Raw genomic sequence first — 17,327 nt, forward strand, 5'->3', positions numbered from 1 at the left:
CCTTTCCTGCCCGGAAAGATTGTTACAAGAGATGGAACCTGACATCATGGACCGAATGGACTCAGCAGCATTATAGGGATTGGTCCATGCACGAAGAAAACGATCTCTTTCTCTTGGTCTGTGTGTATATGGATGTATGTATGTGGGAGAGCGATGGTGTATTGAAAATGTGGGATCTGAGCATGACGTGAATGGTATGGAATAAGGGGTGGATAATGTCCTGGGTTCAGCAGTCATTTTTCTCCTTCGTGGTAGCTGGTGCAGTGCTGTGATTTGACTTCTAGCCTGGGAACAGTCCTGGTGATACCAATGTTTTCGGTTGTTGCTAAGTGATGTTTACCCTGACCAAGGACTTTGTGAGGCTCATGCTCTGCCAGGGAGGAGGGGAAGCTGTGAGGAAGCAGAGACAGGGCGCCTGACTCGGGCTAGCTGGGGAGGTATTCCATACCACAGCACGTCATGGCCAGGGTGGGGGGTAACTGGGAGTTACCCGGAAGGACACGGGCTTCCGGGTGGGACTCCTTTCTTGGCCGGTGGTATTGTATTCTCTTCCCTTGTTATTTTCTCTTATCATTATTGTAGTTGATAGTAGCGGTGGTGATTTGTGTTGTACATTGGTTGCTGGACTGTTCTTGTCTCAACCTGTGGAAGTTGCACTCTTTTGATCCTCCTCCCCGTTCCTCAGGGAGCGGGGAAGGGGAGAGCCCTGGGCGGGGGGGGTGCCTCGATTGCTCTCAGGCTGGCACCACTCACTGGGAGTGAGTGAACAAGCTGTCTGGCTAGGGTTTAAACCATGACATAGTAACATGTCATTAGTAGACATTCTTGTTTACACTCATTGTATGTCACAGAAACATAAGGTAAAATGTTGCTGGAAGGAAATAGGTTGTTTGTAGTTTGCCAGTAGAATGTAATGAAGAGAAAATGAAGTAGGATCCGTTGAGGTGATTATTTTATGGGGGGACACAAAATTTATTTGCTCTTGTGTTAAATATTAGGTGTGCAGAGCTGCTTCTCTGGCAAAGAAACTACCTCAGGTTGTTCTTTTTGCTTTAAATGAGTAGAGACTCAAAAGTAAATGCCAATGATTTCAGGTAAAATAAAATAGAAGCATCTCAGGGAGATTAAAAGATGTCTGAACCCAAGACCAATTTACATCTGAATTTCTGCTTTTAACTGCAAAAAGTGGTAAAGTTTATTCAACTACATGACTTTTAACGACACATGTATAAGCTCTACACTAAAGACTCAAACATGGCTATAAAGAAGAATCTCCTGTAGTGCAGTAAAGACAGGGAACAGTTGGAAATTTCATTGAAACTGAGGAAAAAAAGAGAAGGTGCACATATAGGCTTTGGAAAGATGTATGGAAAAGGTTTAGGAGAGCAAATTGGATGCCCTTAATACCCAGTGTTGACAGAAGCCTGACTACAAAAAATGCTAATGACCTGCAGTTTACTTTTAGACAGGAAACAAATGTATATATGTATAAAGAGCTACTTTACAGGAATTAATGTCTAGCTATATAAAATTAAATAAAGCTATAAGATTTGATATAAGGAAGAAGTTCTGTACTGTAAGGGTGGTGAGGCACTGGAATGGGTTGCCCAGGGAAGTTGTGAATGCTCCATCCCTGGCAGTTGGACAGAGCCTTGGGTGACATGGTTTACTGTGAGGTGTCCCTGCCCATGGCAGGGGGATTGGAACTGGATGGTCTTAAGGTCCTTTCCAACCCTAACTATTCTATGATTCTGTGATTCTATAAAGTTTCATCAGCCCATTTTTCCTCCTGTACTTTCATAGAATCATAGAATGATTAGGATGAGAAAGGACCTTAAAGCTCACCCAGCTCCAACCCCTGCCACGGGCAGGGACACCTCACACTAGAGCAGGTTGCTCCAAGCCCCTGTGTCCAACCTGGCCTTGAACACTGCCAGGGATGGGGCAGCCACAGCTTCTCTGGGCACCCTGTGCCAGTGCCTCAGCACCCTCACGGGGAAGAGCTTCTGCCTTAGATCTAACCTGAACTTCCCCTGTTTAACTTTGAACCCGTCACCCCTTGTCCTGTCACTACAGTCCCTGATGAAGAGTCCCTCCCCAGCATCCTTGTAGCCTCTTTCAGACACTGGAAGCTGCTCTGAGGTCTCCACACAGCCTCTCTTCTCCAGGCTGAACACCCCCAGTGTTCTCAGCCTGTCTCTGTATGGGAGGTGCTCCAGCCCCTGCTCATCCTCATGGCCTCCTCTGGTCTTACTCCATCAGCTCCATGTCCTGCTGTTGTTGAGGACACCAGCACTGCACACAGTGCTGCAAGTGGGATCTCATGAGAGCAGAGTAGAGGGGCAGGATCACCTCCTTTGACCTGCTGGTCATGCTCCTGTTGATGCAGCCCAGCACATAACTGGCTTTCAGCTTATTGCAGGTGAGTGGAGGGCAGTTCCTTTGAATAGTAACTTCCATCTATAAAGCATATTACTGACGCCTACAAATGATATAAAATATACAGGGTCTTAATTACTTTTATTAATTTCAAGATCTTGCCCACAGTGTGTGTTTATTTACAACTGTAAGATCTTCTGTCCCTCCAAATCTTTTAAGAACGCTGCACCCTGCCTCCTCATTAGCTTACTGGTTTTAATTGCTTTTGTTTTACTGATGTTACAGAAAAGTGGCTTTTCAGTAAATAATAGTACTGACTGATTTCAAAGTTTGAGGACCTGGCCTAGATCCAGCCTCATTTTCCTCTTCAAGAACAGGTCACAGAAGTAGGGCGCATCAGACTGGGCTCCCAGTGGGGAGAGGAAAACATGCCATGACTTCTTTTAGGCAGTGCAAGCAGTGCCACCTGGCTCATTCAGCTCAGTTCTGTAGAATCAGGCACAGTAGAAGGTGACCTACCTCCAGGTTGTACATTCAGCTTTAATTCTTTCAAGAGCAGGCAAGTGTCTGCATTTGAAAGCAGTCATCTGATGTTTAGCTTCCTGACATCCCTGCAGGTGGCTGTGCTATAGAAGAGCTCTCAGAGGAGGCACAACCTGTTGGTATTCAGTGGTTGGCTTTTTCTGAGAGAGGAACGTTTCTGAATCATCCCAAACTTGTCATTTCAGTCTTCTACAAATGGCACTGCAGCAACTGAGACAGAGTTCTTCAGATGCCTTTCCCTTCCCTAGTTCTATCCACATAGTCCTAACATATTCAAGTGCTCCAGTGCCTACCTACTGTAAGGCAGAGGCATTTGTAGTGAATAATACTTTTTTGATAGGAATAATATGACATACGTAATGCTTAAGAAACCCTCAGACCATGTACAGAGTGGTCAGTTAATTCAGAAGTGGCAGCTGCCGTTTACCCTCGGATTTTCTTAGTTTTCTAGTATAACTTAGGGACTGTAGTGGTAGGACAAGGGGTGATGTGTTCAAACTGAACCAGGGGAAGTTCAGGTTAGATCTAAGGCAGAAGCTCTTCCCTGTGAGGGTGCTAAGGCGCTGGCACAGGGTGCCCAGAGAAGCTGTGGCTGCCCCATCCCTGGCAGTGTTCAAGGCCAGGCTGGACACAGGGGCTTGGAGCACCCTGCTCTAGTGTGAGGTGTGCCTGCCTGTGGCAGGGGGTTGGAACTGAGTGAGCTTTAAGGTCCCTTCCAAACCCAGGCTGGGATTCTATGAACTTTGGGGGACTGGGGGGAGGTGGTCTCTAATTTTCCCCCATTTCCCCACATATGCCCATGCAGAGGTTCCTGTTGCTGAATTCACAGTACCTGGCGCAGTGAATCTGAGGATCCTGCATTGTATTGACAGGTTATTGTGTTATTTCATCTGATTTCTTCAAAGACATGGAACAGAAGCCCCTAAAATGTGAAAGGAGAACACAGATTTCTTTTCTTCAGTGTGTTCTGATCCTGTTCCCATTTATTTCAGTGGCTTTAGATCAGGCCCTGTTGCTAATTTGCCAGTTTCCCTGGTAACGTTTTATTTTTAGCATCATTATTCTTCAGAGGTCTGGCATGGAGGGTTCAGTTTGAATGTGAACTATTATGATTTTATTTTTAAATGGTTCATTTTGTAGGCAAAAAGGAAAAAGAAAAACCCTAAGCTCTTCCACAAAATATCTGTAAATATCTGGAAAATGTGGCCATAGCACATAGTTAACACCTTGTTACTGCGGTTTTTTGTTTTCCATGGTTTCAGTGGAAGAGTTTTGGAAGACAGGTTGTTCTGCATTCATGGATTTTTAAATCTCTTAAAACCCAGGATCCTCCTGTACACGAGGGTTGTGTTACTCTGGTTTTCAGCTCTGATATCATAGCAGGCCCCTAATGCTCAACAGCACGGTGCCACTGAAAGGAATTGGTCTGGAGATAAAAGAGAAATACTTCTCTCATTCATCTTCAGTCACTTTCTTTCCCTGCACAGTGGCAAGGCAGAAGTAAAGAAGCTGTGGAGATTGCGTTTGTTTCCATTTTTAGGTTCTATTTAATGGCATACTAATTTCTTCAATAAGGAATGAGGAGAGCTGAAACTCTTAGTCTGGAGACTCCACCAATCATGACAGAATGGGATTCTAGCTGGAGACTGCACAATTGTTCTCCTTCTTTTGCTCCAGCATTACCTGATGATCCATTTGGAAACAACACAGTGACTCTGGGTAAAGAACAAATAGCACTTGGGAAGAAATATGGGGGTTCCTTTCTTGATTTAATGCATGAATGATGATTCATTTTAACCCTCTCTCTCAGCTTCCTGACAGAAAGCAGTCCTTGAGATCTGAGGCTGAATTTACTGGGAATGAAAATAATCCTATTAAATATTAATAGGGTAAAAAAGGAAAAAACTGTACCAGCCAGCAACACCACCCCACCCCCCCCCCCCCCCCAGTCCTATATCAGCGTGATGCATAGAGTTCAGTGGTGCTACCTCGCTGTCAAAGAGCATTTTAAAGCTTTCAGTGTTTTTCGGTAGTTTCTGGATGCAGGGTGGCAGGGTGCTGTTTGCCCATTAACAGATGAAGGATTTTCTAATTCTGTCTTTCACTCAAGTTGCAGAGGAAAGGTGATTTGCCAGAATTTATCAGAAGATGAAGAACTATTTATCCTCTTACGTAGGTTCCTATTTATAGTATTTGTCGAGCAAGTTCTCTCCTTGCGAGGGGTTATATGACCACTATGTGGTGTGATGAAAGCCTTCCCATACCTCAGGCTTTGTGAGCTCCTTTTATCTGAAATAATTGCCATAATAAGACATAAGGTCTTAAAAGCTCTTAGGGTTTTAACTGAAAGTCCTGCGCTATTCAGAAGATTCCTTGGTTACAAGCAGATGCTCCTATTTTCCAGCAATGCTGAAATCAAGGCTCTTCTCTAAGTGAAAAAGAGCCTCTCATTTTGTCTGTTGCTAGGGAAATGGTAAGAGAAAAATAATCCTTCCTCTTCCTTGAGAAAATGACCAATTCGTGTCATAAAACGTGTCAATCTCAGGACTTTTTAGGTCTGTAGCTTCATCTGTCCAAACAATCTTGGCTAGGGCTGAGATAAGAGTCTGCCAAGACCTAGGTGCTAATTGGGCCAGTAAGAGCTCATCACTGTCTCTTCAGAGGTTAAATCAGATGATGAGAGAGTGGCTAGTTATGGCCATTGGCCCATCCCAGCTGCCATAGCCAAGAGTTGTGCTAATGGGAGCCGATGGGTTGCTTTCTGCCAAATTGACTTGTTCTCTTCACACAGGCACATTTTTTGGCCTCTCACAGTGAGCAGGAATGGAGGGCTTTTGAAAAGAAGGAATTACTGGAGCTTCCTGAGTACAAAGGCTCATACACATTGCCAGTCAGTCCATTGGATTTGACAGGCAGGAAAGACACATCGGTGAGCAGGGGAGGGCTTGGACATTTGCTAGGGTCCAGCTAGAACATTTCTCATTTGGAGGTTCTGAATTTTCACACTCAACTGAATGCTGCTCCTTTCCTCTGTTAGTGTGGGTTAATAATTAGCCCCTGCTTGCACTGATGGTTTTGTTAGTGCTGATTATTTGATCTGCTTTGGAAGACGCTGTCCCGTTTTGAAAGCTACATGTGATGGTATTGCACATTATTTGCACTTCTCTTCATCAGAACCTTTTTATCCTTTCTTAGTAGGGGGAGAAGGAATGGAGAGCATTAAAAATAGATACCTTGAAGCATTATCAGTCTGTGAGGAGTGTATATAGGCACTTGATATTGGGTTATGTAGTGCTTTCCCTGGTGCCCTGACTGCTAGCATATAAATGCTTGGCAGAGGTTAGCCTCTGGGGTCACTTATGGCCATCTATATAGGTTACAACCGTGCTTTCTCACTGTGTAATAACACAGGGAGGGATTGTGCTTCCCAGAAAATGTTTGATCTAAGGAAAAAGAATGTCAAAATACGGCACACATATGAACATACAGAACCATGGAACAGTTTGGGTTGGAAGGGACCTTCAGAGCTCAACTAACCCAACCCCCTGCAGTGAGCAGGGACATTTTCACCTAGAGCAGGTTGCCAGATGCTCTGTTCTTAATATGACTGCATAGAACATGTGGCTTCACAGAGATTCAGTGCAGCCCTGGCTCTCCTTGTTTCAAAGCTGTGTGAGGCTTTGGGCTTTGAAAATGGTAGCAATAAGAGCCTACCAAATGACAGACCTGCAGTAGTAGTAGTATGGGTCAGTGGTCAACCAGCATGACAAGCAACAGAACAAAGACAAGGGGAAGACAAGGCCAGGGAGTTGGAACTAGGTGAATACCCAAGCCAGGCTGGGATTCTGTGATTCTGTAAGATTTTTTTTGCTAACTTGTATCTGAATTATTCTTGCATCATAAAAAAGGTCAGTGAGAGGAGTCTTTCATAAATCTCATGAAAATGAAAGCATTTGAAGAAACCTCTTCCAATGGTCTGCCATGGTTTAGCAGGTTAGACAAGTCTGCAATCTGTTAGGCATCCAGAGCTCACAAGCAGAGTGGGATATATAAAGTCCAAGCTGTCCTGAGTATTTAAATCACATGCCATTTTTCTGCTCATTATGCAAAAGTAGAAACCTTATGGTCTCTGATAGTAAACCAAGGCATTAAATTGGCATCAGACCCATGGTAGTTCTCAGGAAACTCACACTTAGAAGTGGCCAAAGCCTGCAACTCATCCCTTGCCAGGTTGGCACTGGCACTCTCCCACTCTCAGGGGTGGGAGATACAGGCTGCTGTAACCTCTTCTGTGGAAACTCTTCTCTCTACTAAGTATGGACATAATTGTCTCAGATTATATAGAAAAATCAGAAGTACCAGAGGAGACTGCAACACATACTACTTGGAGGTTTTAGCTAATGCTTCCTTTGGGCCTGGGAACAGATTTCCATCCCCTAGTGATGCTCTGATAAAAAGAAGTGTAGGCCTGGTAGGGCTGGCCCTCTGCTTAAGTATCCACACCTTTTCTGGTGTAAAGCAGGCAAGTTCCAGGGTGACTGCTCTCAAGGTGAATTACATAGCTCAGGCAATGAACATCACTTGAATATGTATATGAAAGAACACCAACAGAGTAGGTACTGAAGACTTCGATAAACATAGGCTGTACATTATAGCTAGTTTTAGGGACAATTCAGATACAGCTGCTGTTGGCAAAGCATTGATTATATTGTTCTTTACAGGTTAGAACGAGCCAAGCTCCCAGCTGTGTGATGCTATTCTCCTAGCGGAGCTATTTTCAGGCTGCAGTGCGGTGTAGGAACAGACATCGTCATCAACAAGCTCAGTCTGAAGCAGGAACTTCTGAAGCAGCTCAGTCTGAAGCAGGAACTTTTCCGAGGGAAAGAATGGAATTCTCTTGATGTCATGGCACCCAGCTATGTTCCAGTCTCCTCAGAATGAACTGATCAGAGAGCAGAGCTTTCCCATATGCATCATTTAGTAGCTGCAGAGGCTCTACCAATCCACGTATCCCTATGGCTCTCACTTCTCTCTGAGCATCACTGGGAAAGTAATAGAGCTGGAAAAGCTGAATGACAGTTGGCCTTTGAAGGTAGGGAGACTTTTCCTCAAACAGAAGAGGTGCTTTCAGGGTCTGAGCTGGCTTCTCGAATTCTGGCTGACTTCTCATCTTAGTGCAAGTTTCTTATTACCCTTTATGGCAAAACCACTGGAGGAACAGATTTCTTCTACGGGAGGTACAACCAAATGATGTCTTTATGTATATTTGGAAAGAGATTACTGCAGGCAAAGCAGAAAACACAAGGCAAGTATTTGCAGCCTTGCACAATTTGTGCCTCCATTTGAATCATCTATTTAGCTTTCTCTTTCTAAAGCCTGGCTTGAACATGCGAACTTTGAGTAAGCTCCCATGTGCCTTACTTGTGTTTTGAGCAAGCAGTACACAGACACTTACTAGTTTTGTCCAATGCTTGATACGGTCTGTGATATAAAGGTTTGTGAGCAGATTCTAGCCATGATTTTATGAACAAGGGTTGTAATGTCTTGGGAAGGTTCCTGCCAAATTAGCTGTGTACTGCTCTGTCACATAAAAGGTCTTCATATGCCTATACCCAGCTGATTATGATACAAGCTTGTCTGATGTGGTTTCTGAAATCAAGGCCTCTGAAGCTCTTTTATAGTCCAGCACAAAATAGATTATGTTTTGGTTTAATCACTCATAGCTTTGAAAACTCCTTTGCTTGATTAGGTACAGCCATCAACCTGGATCCCTGTGAACTCTCTTAGTGACAGTGGTACTGTAGCCAGAATGGTCTAAGAGTAAGACAAGGTCTGTCAGTAGTTTCTCATCTTTAATCAAGCTTTATACTATAACCTGTACATCAAAGATACCCTTCAGAGGGGACTTCATTTTTAGCCTAACTTTAGATGTTTAAAATGTACCTTTTAAAATGTTTGAACTAATTGTCCAGACTCCTTTGTAGTCCATGGACTGGGCTGTTCACAGAGGAGAATTTATCAGATTTGGATGTGTTAGGCATCAGCTGCCAGTGGTCATACCCTAGCAGGAACTGGTTTACCCCCTTTCACTCCTTCCCATGGTCCCTAAGCCGTCACTGTCTGTAGCTTTCCCAGGCTACCAATACATGTCCTAAAGGGTGGGACACCACAACCTTGGTCCCCAGCCTTCCTGCTTCACATAGCCTCATTCAGACCAGTCATCTGCTGGGGCAGGTAACAGGATGCTGCACCAGCGTCTGCTGCTGGCTAAAGGAGAGGTCTCTGCTGAAACTGAGTACTCATGCAGAGGGGTCAGGACACTCTCCAGCCCCAGCCACAAGCAGGGTGCTCCTTCAGTCACTGCAGAGGGAGCAGTGTCACAACTGCTTGTAAACTTCCCTTTCTCTGAGAGCCAACAGACTCTTTTCCTGGTTCACTTTCGAATTGTCAGGGAAGTTCTGGGACAGGGATTGCCAAGTGAGGCACATCTGCACCACAGCTTGGTGTGACACCAGCCAGCTCCAGCATGTGTTTGCTGGGAGCATAGTGCATGGATGATGCTGTACCATGCAGCAGTGCAGCCCAGCAGTGCAGTCAGCTGCCCGGTCCCTCCACCATCCTATGTCCCCAGCTAGAAAGACATGCAACTACAAGGTGGCAGCCTGCATAAAGGTCCAGGGACACGTGGGAAAGCTTCCTGGAGGCAGTTTACTTTTCTGCCATGTATTGCAGGGGCCCTACTTGTTCCTGGGGTCCTTATGTCTGTGCACGCCTCATCTTCCATCCCAGGAACTCAAGGTGCTTCTGTTGCCATGTTTCAGGGTGTTCAAGACAGGTTTGGAGGCTGTTTTCTTTTACATACCTTGTGTGGCTTCTAGGCAACACTGTTCTTCACTGTTGCCAGACAAGGGCATATCAAAAGGAGCGTGACCAACAGGTTGAAGGATGGGATCCTGCCCCTCTACTCTCCCCTGATGAGACCACACTTGCAGCACTGTGTGCAGTGCTGGTGTTCTCAAGAACAGCAGGATATGGAGCTGTGTGGTCCAGAGGAGGACACGAGGAAGCTCAGGGGCTGGAGCACTTCCTGTATGGAGACAGGCTGAGAACATTGGGGCTGTTCAGCCTGGAGAAGAGAAGCTGCGTGGAGACCTCAGAGCAGCTTCCAGTGTCTGAAGGGGGCTACAAGGATGCTGGAGAAGGACTCTTCATCAGGGACTGTAGTGATAGGACAAGGGGTGATGGGTTCAGACTGAAACAGGGGAAGTTCAGGTTGGAGGTAAGGCAGAAGCTCTTCCCTGTGAGGGTGCTGAGGTGCTGGCACAGGGTGCCCAGAGAAGCTGTGACTGCCCCATCCCTGGCAGTGTTCAAGGCCAGGTTGGACACAGGGGCTTGGAGCACCCTGCTCTAGTGGAAGGTGTCCTTGCCCATGGCAGGGGCTTGGAACTGGATGAGCTTTAAGGTCCTTTCCACCCCAAACCACTCTGGGATTCTATGTCACCTGATGATTCATGCATCCTCACTTCTCCTGGGAAGAGCCCTGCAGCTCTCCCCAGCACTAGCGAGGTGGTTCTAGAGGCATTAGGGTCTTAACAGTGCAGCTGGTCCTGCAGAGTGATCTAGCAGATGTGTCCTCAAATGGCCTGGATTTCCTAATACACTTGCTTGCTTTGTGAAATGGTTTTTGGATGCAGACAAGCTTGTTTGGACACTGTTCCTCCTAACGTCTTACAACTCCACAAGGTTTTGATGTTTCCCCCACCAATGAGCACTTTTACGTGTCATGAAATAACCAGTATTGAAAATAAAAGGGGGGACTTTAGTGGTGGCCTTGGCAGTCCCAGGGTAAAGGTTGGACTTGATGATCTTAAAGGTCTTTTCCAACCTAGTTGATTCTGTGATTCTATGAATGAGACTTTGCTTCACCACAGAGATGACTGAACATCAATGAGGAGCTTGATCTTTATTTTCATGATGTTAGCACAATAAACTCACACAGTAGCATCGATCTGTACTTATTTAACAAAATACATTTATAGCAATTTACAAATTCTTTTCCATTTGAAAACATTGCATACCATTTTATTAAACACCATACTTTATATAGAGAATTCTCATTTAAAAACATAGGTTGAGTATTTTCTTTTCTCAGTAAAGCACAGCCTGACAAAGAAATGCGTGCCTGTTAGCAAGTAAGAAAATCAGAACACTAAGAAGATGTCACCTGTCAATTTATTTGATTAATTTGAAATTAAGGTATCAGTGGAATGTAAACAAAGAGTAATTTTACAAAAGGCTCCTTATCAAATATACATGCAGAGGTCTGAGTTCCAATGTCGATAGTATTACATTTCTGCTCTCTAACGGAATAGAATTTGATAAGCCATTATTAAAAACAGTAGCCTTTGGCACTTGGAGTAAAAAAGAATATATCAATATTTATGTAAGAACACAATTTCAATGATTACACAAGAGCTTTAAAATCTTTTGTTAAGAAATAGGAAACCTTAGGAAAAATATCGTGCTGCACTTGAAAGAGTGCAGCGAGTTTTGAGTAATAAAAGCAACACATATGCCAATATATATCTGACTAAAACCAAGGAATAAAGAACAAACACTCCCACCAGGAATCCTGCTGTTTCCAAAACAGCTCAATTGCCAGAGGGAACATTTTCTAATCTTTGCTTTATTGCCATTATTCTCCATTTCAATTTTCCATTATTTCCAGGTTCATCTACTTATGTTCTTTGCCCTGCACTTACAAACTAACAAATGATTGCATCTTATTTCCCTGCATTGATAGGCCAACAGTGATTGTGTCTCACCCGTTCCTTTAAAGCTAATCCTACCGGCTTCATCATGTACCTACACTAAACTAAATCCAAAGGGTTTTCCTCATGACAGTCCAAGTGTTTGTAATTCCTAGGAATCATGTACAAAACTGGATATTAAATACCAAGGAATTAAAGATTCATCCTTTCAAAAAGAAAAGCCAAATCCTGACTTGTAAATACTAGAATCTGAGAATTTAATTCTAAAAAATTACTCTTTCTTTTTATATTCCCTGGCATCTACGATTATTTTTCCCAGCTAAATGCCTTTAACATACACAATATGCTGCAGCCCAACTTCCACGTCACCTGCAGAATACCTCCTCCCAATCATCAAATGTATGATGGGGTTTTCTTCTATTACTTAACAGGATGTGGTCATTTTTTTAACACCAGTGCTGTCCTGCAGCAGTGGGTGATGAGCAGGCATGGGAAGCATTGCTGACAGCACTCAGCTATGCCTGGAGCACCTTGTAACTGGGAAGGTATATAAAGCTTTCCATTGACTCCAAATCCCTTCTGTACAGATCGGCAAACGCCATCCTCACGCTTCTGAAATTTTTTAGGATTGGGATTGGGATTTTGGTTTGGTTTTGAGGGGGGGTTGTGGGTGGGGGCTTTTTGGTTGAGTTTTTGGTCTGTGTGTGTTGTGCTATTTATCGTCTTGGGATGGGATGGTTCTTCCTTCCACCTCCTATTTGGCTGGGCTAGGGCGAGCTTTTCCTCAGAGTTCTGTGGGGTAGGGTCTGTAGACAGGTTCTGACTAGGTAGTGTGTATCTGCTTCTTTGATACTCTAAAGCAGAAGAGGACTTAGAATGAATCACTGCTCTCAAGAAGCCAGAACAGACCTGATCTCCTACTGCTTACTCAGTGAGGGAACTGCTAAATCCTCCTTCTCCCTTCTACAATGAGAGCTGGGAGGTGCCTGACAGTAGTTCTCTTTCAGGTGAAAATCATCTAGGAGAGGATGAGGAGCTGCCCTGGGCGAGCACTACCCCTAGCTTCCTTGGTGGCTTAGGTTATTTAAGTCACAGCCAAATACAATGAGGCATTTCTCCCAGCATGCCCAGGACATGTTATGCTTCTTCCTTTCAGAGCTTATCCTTTCAACAGTGTTGGCAATGGAGAGATTTTTAGCAGGCAAGTTCTTTTGTTACGTTTGAAGCCCAATTTACTCAAATAATCCATATTCTCAAGTGGCAGTGGTGAGAAAAGAATCTGCTGCTTAAGAAGGCTCTGTAGGGTGTCTCATGGGATGTGAAGAGTAGCAGTGGCACAATGAAACACTCAGTGATCCTGCATTCTGAGGCAGGAATTCCAAGGCATTCAGTTTTTAAAGGGAAGCATAAATTCCCTGAATTGATCATGTTTGGGGTGAAACTTGTGACTGTTCTTACGGCATGCTAAGCAAGTGAGGTGAATGACTGCTTCTAAGTGTGAGCTAGGATATTAATTGCTGTCTCCCTGGAAGGTGGTCAGGAAAGTGTCTGTTTATCTGCTTATGGCTCACCTTTCACATTAGCACATCTCGCAATTATTTGTGTCCTGCATTCTGTGGTTAAAAACTAATAGAAAAATGGAAGGGTTGCTGGAGGGCAGAATCAGAGGTTTAAAATGCAAAATCTGAATGAGTTGTACTTTAAAAGACCCCTTAAAAAGAACAATTTCAAACAATTCTATGAGTTAGCCCACTAAGAAGCAGCCTCTTCATTAGTAGCACCTCTTCTTAAACAAAAGTTGAGCAGTAGCAGCAAAACTAGTCAAAAATAGATAGTTATTCCATTCTAGTGGAACGTTACCCACATGGGTTTTGTTGCAGTAGACATCTTAAAGAACTACACGAAACCTTTGCAATCTTTGAATGTGACAGATCCACTATAACAAAGCTGTAAATATTTCCTATGCTAAATGAATGCAGCCAGCATCATCAATAGTATTAGCAATAGTACTTTGAAAATAACCGCACATCAATATGTCATGTGTTTGCAGAGTCTAATAAGTATTGTTTGAAACATGTAAAGTTACCATCAGCACCATCCTGGATGAAAGATTTGGTGCAAATTCTGCAAAGGTGAATATATACCACTTGATACAGCCTTTGCTGTGAGAAATTCAGTCGATTTTGGACACATACAAAATAAAAAGTTGGCACATTCAGGAAATAACGTGTCTGTGTTCAAGACCGTTGTTTTGATTGACATCGTCACCCTCAGATAAATGCTTTGAGTCTGAAGAAACAAGCTGCTTGCAAATGTTTCACATTAGTTAGGTTCTGGCATTGTGCTTTCCCCCCACCACATACTTCCCACAGGCTCATGCATGTTGCACATCAGCAGCGTTCAACAGCAGTTGGGCTGCTGGGAAAGAATTTGGCACATCAAAAGTAAATATCAGCTCCAAACGAAGAGAGCAGAACCTGTGTCAAGATGTGATTGTGGTGGTACGGACCAGCTGATATGTCTCCTCTCATTCCTTGTACGCTCGTGTAGGGGATGTGCCCTTATAGAAGATGTTCCTGGTGTTCTCTGGACTGCTCCCTCTCTCGGGGATTAAAATGATGTTACCTTTCCTTCGAAGTGTTGAGTCCCGGCTAGAAGAAATGGACAGAGTCTCTGAGCCAATCTCGCTTCCCTCTACTGGTGTGACCCTTATTGTAGTGATCCCATGATGGTGATGCTCGCTGTTATCTATGTTGCTCCTTTTCCGGTCGCCTGACCCGTAACTGTCTTTTAAGGAGTCACAGCTCTCAGAGTCTCTGTTCAGATCATTTAGCTCATAGGTCTGACGAAGGGTGATTTTTTCAGGACCTTTCCATTTCCATGACCCACTCCCTTCACCTTCTGATGGCATCTGAATTACAGGTCTGTTATTCTCCGGATGGGCCTCAACTCTGACAATGCCGCTTGGCTCATGCTCTGTCAAGGTTTTGTATCTGATGGCTCCTGTGCAGGTGACTGTGCTTCCCTCTGAACCCTTTGGGCTGCTCTGAAGCACTCCTTGCTGCTTAGACATGGCTATTACTTGCATGATTCTTGGCTGGCTATTGCTTCTACATGCAACACTCTTCTCAGCAGCTTTCAGCCATTTAGCTCTAGCTGAACTAGTTTTGGGTGATGTGTTCACATTCTCCTGAGTCTCTTCAGGAATGTGGACTAGCTGGGAAGAACCAGGACGTGACTGAATAGAGACCCGTGGCCCACCGGAAAGACCTGTGTTGTTACAACCTGGTACGCTGCCAGGTTGAATTTTCAGGTATTGGCTAGTTGGGCCATGATGATCACCATTTACACCCACTCTGGAGGGTTCTGAGCTTGACCTCATCTCAATAGCCCTTGGTGGTGACTGGCCAGATTCAGTCTCTATGACTTGCAGAGACAACTTTCGACTCTCATTCTTGTTCTTCCACTGGGAAAGCAGCTGTTTGGAACGGGCAGAATCCATGGATGCATGTATTGTTGCATTTCGCCTTGCCTGGTCTTCCATGGATGGTGTGTTGACTCTTGGCAAAGTGTTGCTGAAGGTGACCATATTTTCCTTTCCCATTGGGCTTCGCGGTGTTATTATTTCTACATCGGCATTTGCTCTCTTGATATTGGTCAGAGACCCTGTATCTCTGTGGTTTCTGTTCAGGATACCTTCTGTACGATGAGAAACAATGCCATCACTGCTGCTTCCATTTTTACCTGGCAGGATCCTGTTGGCATCTTGACTGAGGTCTGTCAAAGACCTTAGAGGTTCTCTGTGAAAACTGGGCTGAAACACATTCTCATCACTTGGCAAGAAGTTCCCCACGGCATACAGGCCCTGGTATTGGAACAGAAGCATCAACAGTCAGTAAGGGGGGGGGGCAGAGGGGAAGAGACTTTTAAAAATATTTTAATTATATTATGCTGCCTTTAAGTAAATATTGACTGATAGAATTAACAGCTTAACTGACAGGGTATGCTTGCTTTCCTTTCCTCCCCAGTATATCCTTATTCCACATTCTGTTCTTGGTCTGGTACATCTAGATATGTATGAAGTAGGATAATTGGGGCACAGAGCCCATGGCAACAAATAGTCGAGGAAAAGATTTAGCCTCCTTCAGTTTTCTTCCTTTTATAAAGCAACAGATACAGCTGAGGAGAGAATGCTTTGTTATGAAAAGAACAAAATCAATGTTTGCAGTCTTCCAGGCAATGCTATTTACTACTGTCTGCTCTGATTTACTGACTCTTGTTACAGCATGAGTTGTTCTCTGCTCTGTGATTCTGCCCTTTCTGCTGCATAATAACCGTGTAATGCAGTATCTACATGGTGGAATGATTTATCAACTTTAAATGAATTGCTTTCCAAGCTGCGCAGAGCTGTAACAAGATTTAGTAATACACTGTTTTCTTATTCAGCAGACTCACTGTAAAATGTTGCCTTCTTAAAGAGACTCCACTGAGGGAGGATATTCCATGAAAGGGTCAAATGCCTGACTCAATCATTTAGGTTCTTTGTTCTTCACACTCCTTTCAGAGATATTTGTAGTTTCACATCATTTCTCCTCCCCTTCCTTTTACTGATGTACAGTTCTTAGGGCAGGTTTACTGACTACTGGGTAGCCAGGACAATGCCCTCTCTGATGCAACAGTATATGGAGAAGACCAAACAAAGAGCATACTTGTTTGTGCATTTCAAACAGGGGAACAACAGCTCCATTTATGAGAGCCTACAACAGCTTAATCACTTGAAATAATATTCTCAAGAGAGTGCCCTTCTGCTCCCAGTGCATCATGGAAACTGGCTTTAGTAGCTCATGGGGTTTCTTATCTACTCTGCTTGCTCTTTCTTCTACCAGTGTGAAAGCCGTTTTTCCTTCATTCACCTTTGAGGACCACCTACATGTACCTCAGATCACCTCATCGCAGGAAAAAAGGTGGATAGGATATGAAGTTGTTTTAGAGCTATACTGAAATTCATCATTGACTTCTTGGGTATCAAAACCATCACACTGGCTGGCAAGACTCTGTTGTTCATCTGCCAACACCGGAGCAGAGCTGCTGTCAGGAAAAGCTCCTGAATGCTCACAGGTATCTGGGCTCACACAGTGCTCAACAGCTACAGCAGCAGCAGGTGTGGTGGTGACATACTGATGGCAGCAGCCAAGAGCAAAGGCTTCATGAGCTTCCTACTAATAGATACAATCAGGCCTATCCTAAAAACTCCTTTACAGGACCCTTCCAAGGTGCTCCATCTGTTTTAGCCCAATACGGAGGAAAGGCGTACGAATAACCTGGCTTTGGCATTCTATTTTCCCAAAAGCTCCAAAGACTCCCAAGGGTGTAGCATGGCCTTTGATTTCTTGCAGGTTCAGCAATTTACTCAGCTAGTTGCTCTGGGTTTTTTTGAGATCATAAAGCTAACATAGAGTTATAGAATCATAGAACAGTTAGGGTTGGAAAGGACCTGAAGATCATCCAGTTCCAACCCCCCTGCCATGGGCAGGGACACCTCACACTAAACTATGTCACCCAAGGCTCTGTCCAACCTGGCAATATAAACTCAGGCTGGCAACAAATACCAATTAACCCAATGTTTCTCTTGCG

At 44.2% G+C, this 17,327-nt stretch overlaps 1 protein-coding gene and 1 long non-coding RNA gene across 2 annotated transcripts in view; one reads left to right on the forward strand and one right to left on the reverse strand.

The window, feature by feature from the left end:
* The first annotated feature begins 4,555 nt into the window (after positions 1–4,555).
* Positions 4,556–17,327, forward strand: part of LOC133273419 (uncharacterized) — a 43,209-nt gene continuing 30,437 nt past the window's right edge. The window contains exon 1 of the long non-coding RNA XR_009744788.1: positions 4,556–4,641. This is a non-coding gene — a long non-coding RNA (uncharacterized LOC133273419). The remainder of the gene's footprint in view (positions 4,642–17,327) is intronic.
* The window catches only part of PLPPR4 (phospholipid phosphatase related 4), a 35,300-nt gene continuing 28,839 nt past the window's right edge, over positions 10,867–17,327 (reverse strand). The window contains exon 7 of the mRNA XM_061461587.1: positions 10,867–15,558. Within this exon, the coding sequence (XP_061317571.1) occupies positions 14,221–15,558 (1,338 nt within the window). The 3' untranslated portion in view covers positions 10,867–14,220. The remainder of the gene's footprint in view (positions 15,559–17,327) is intronic.

Source organism: Pezoporus flaviventris, unplaced genomic scaffold, assembly GCF_033815535.1.
Source record: "Pezoporus flaviventris isolate CSIRO_AGI_PZ_B2104156 unplaced genomic scaffold, CSIRO_AGI_Pfla_v1 ptg000001l, whole genome shotgun sequence".
Classification (NCBI taxonomy): Eukaryota; Metazoa; Chordata; class Aves; order Psittaciformes; family Psittacidae; genus Pezoporus; species Pezoporus flaviventris.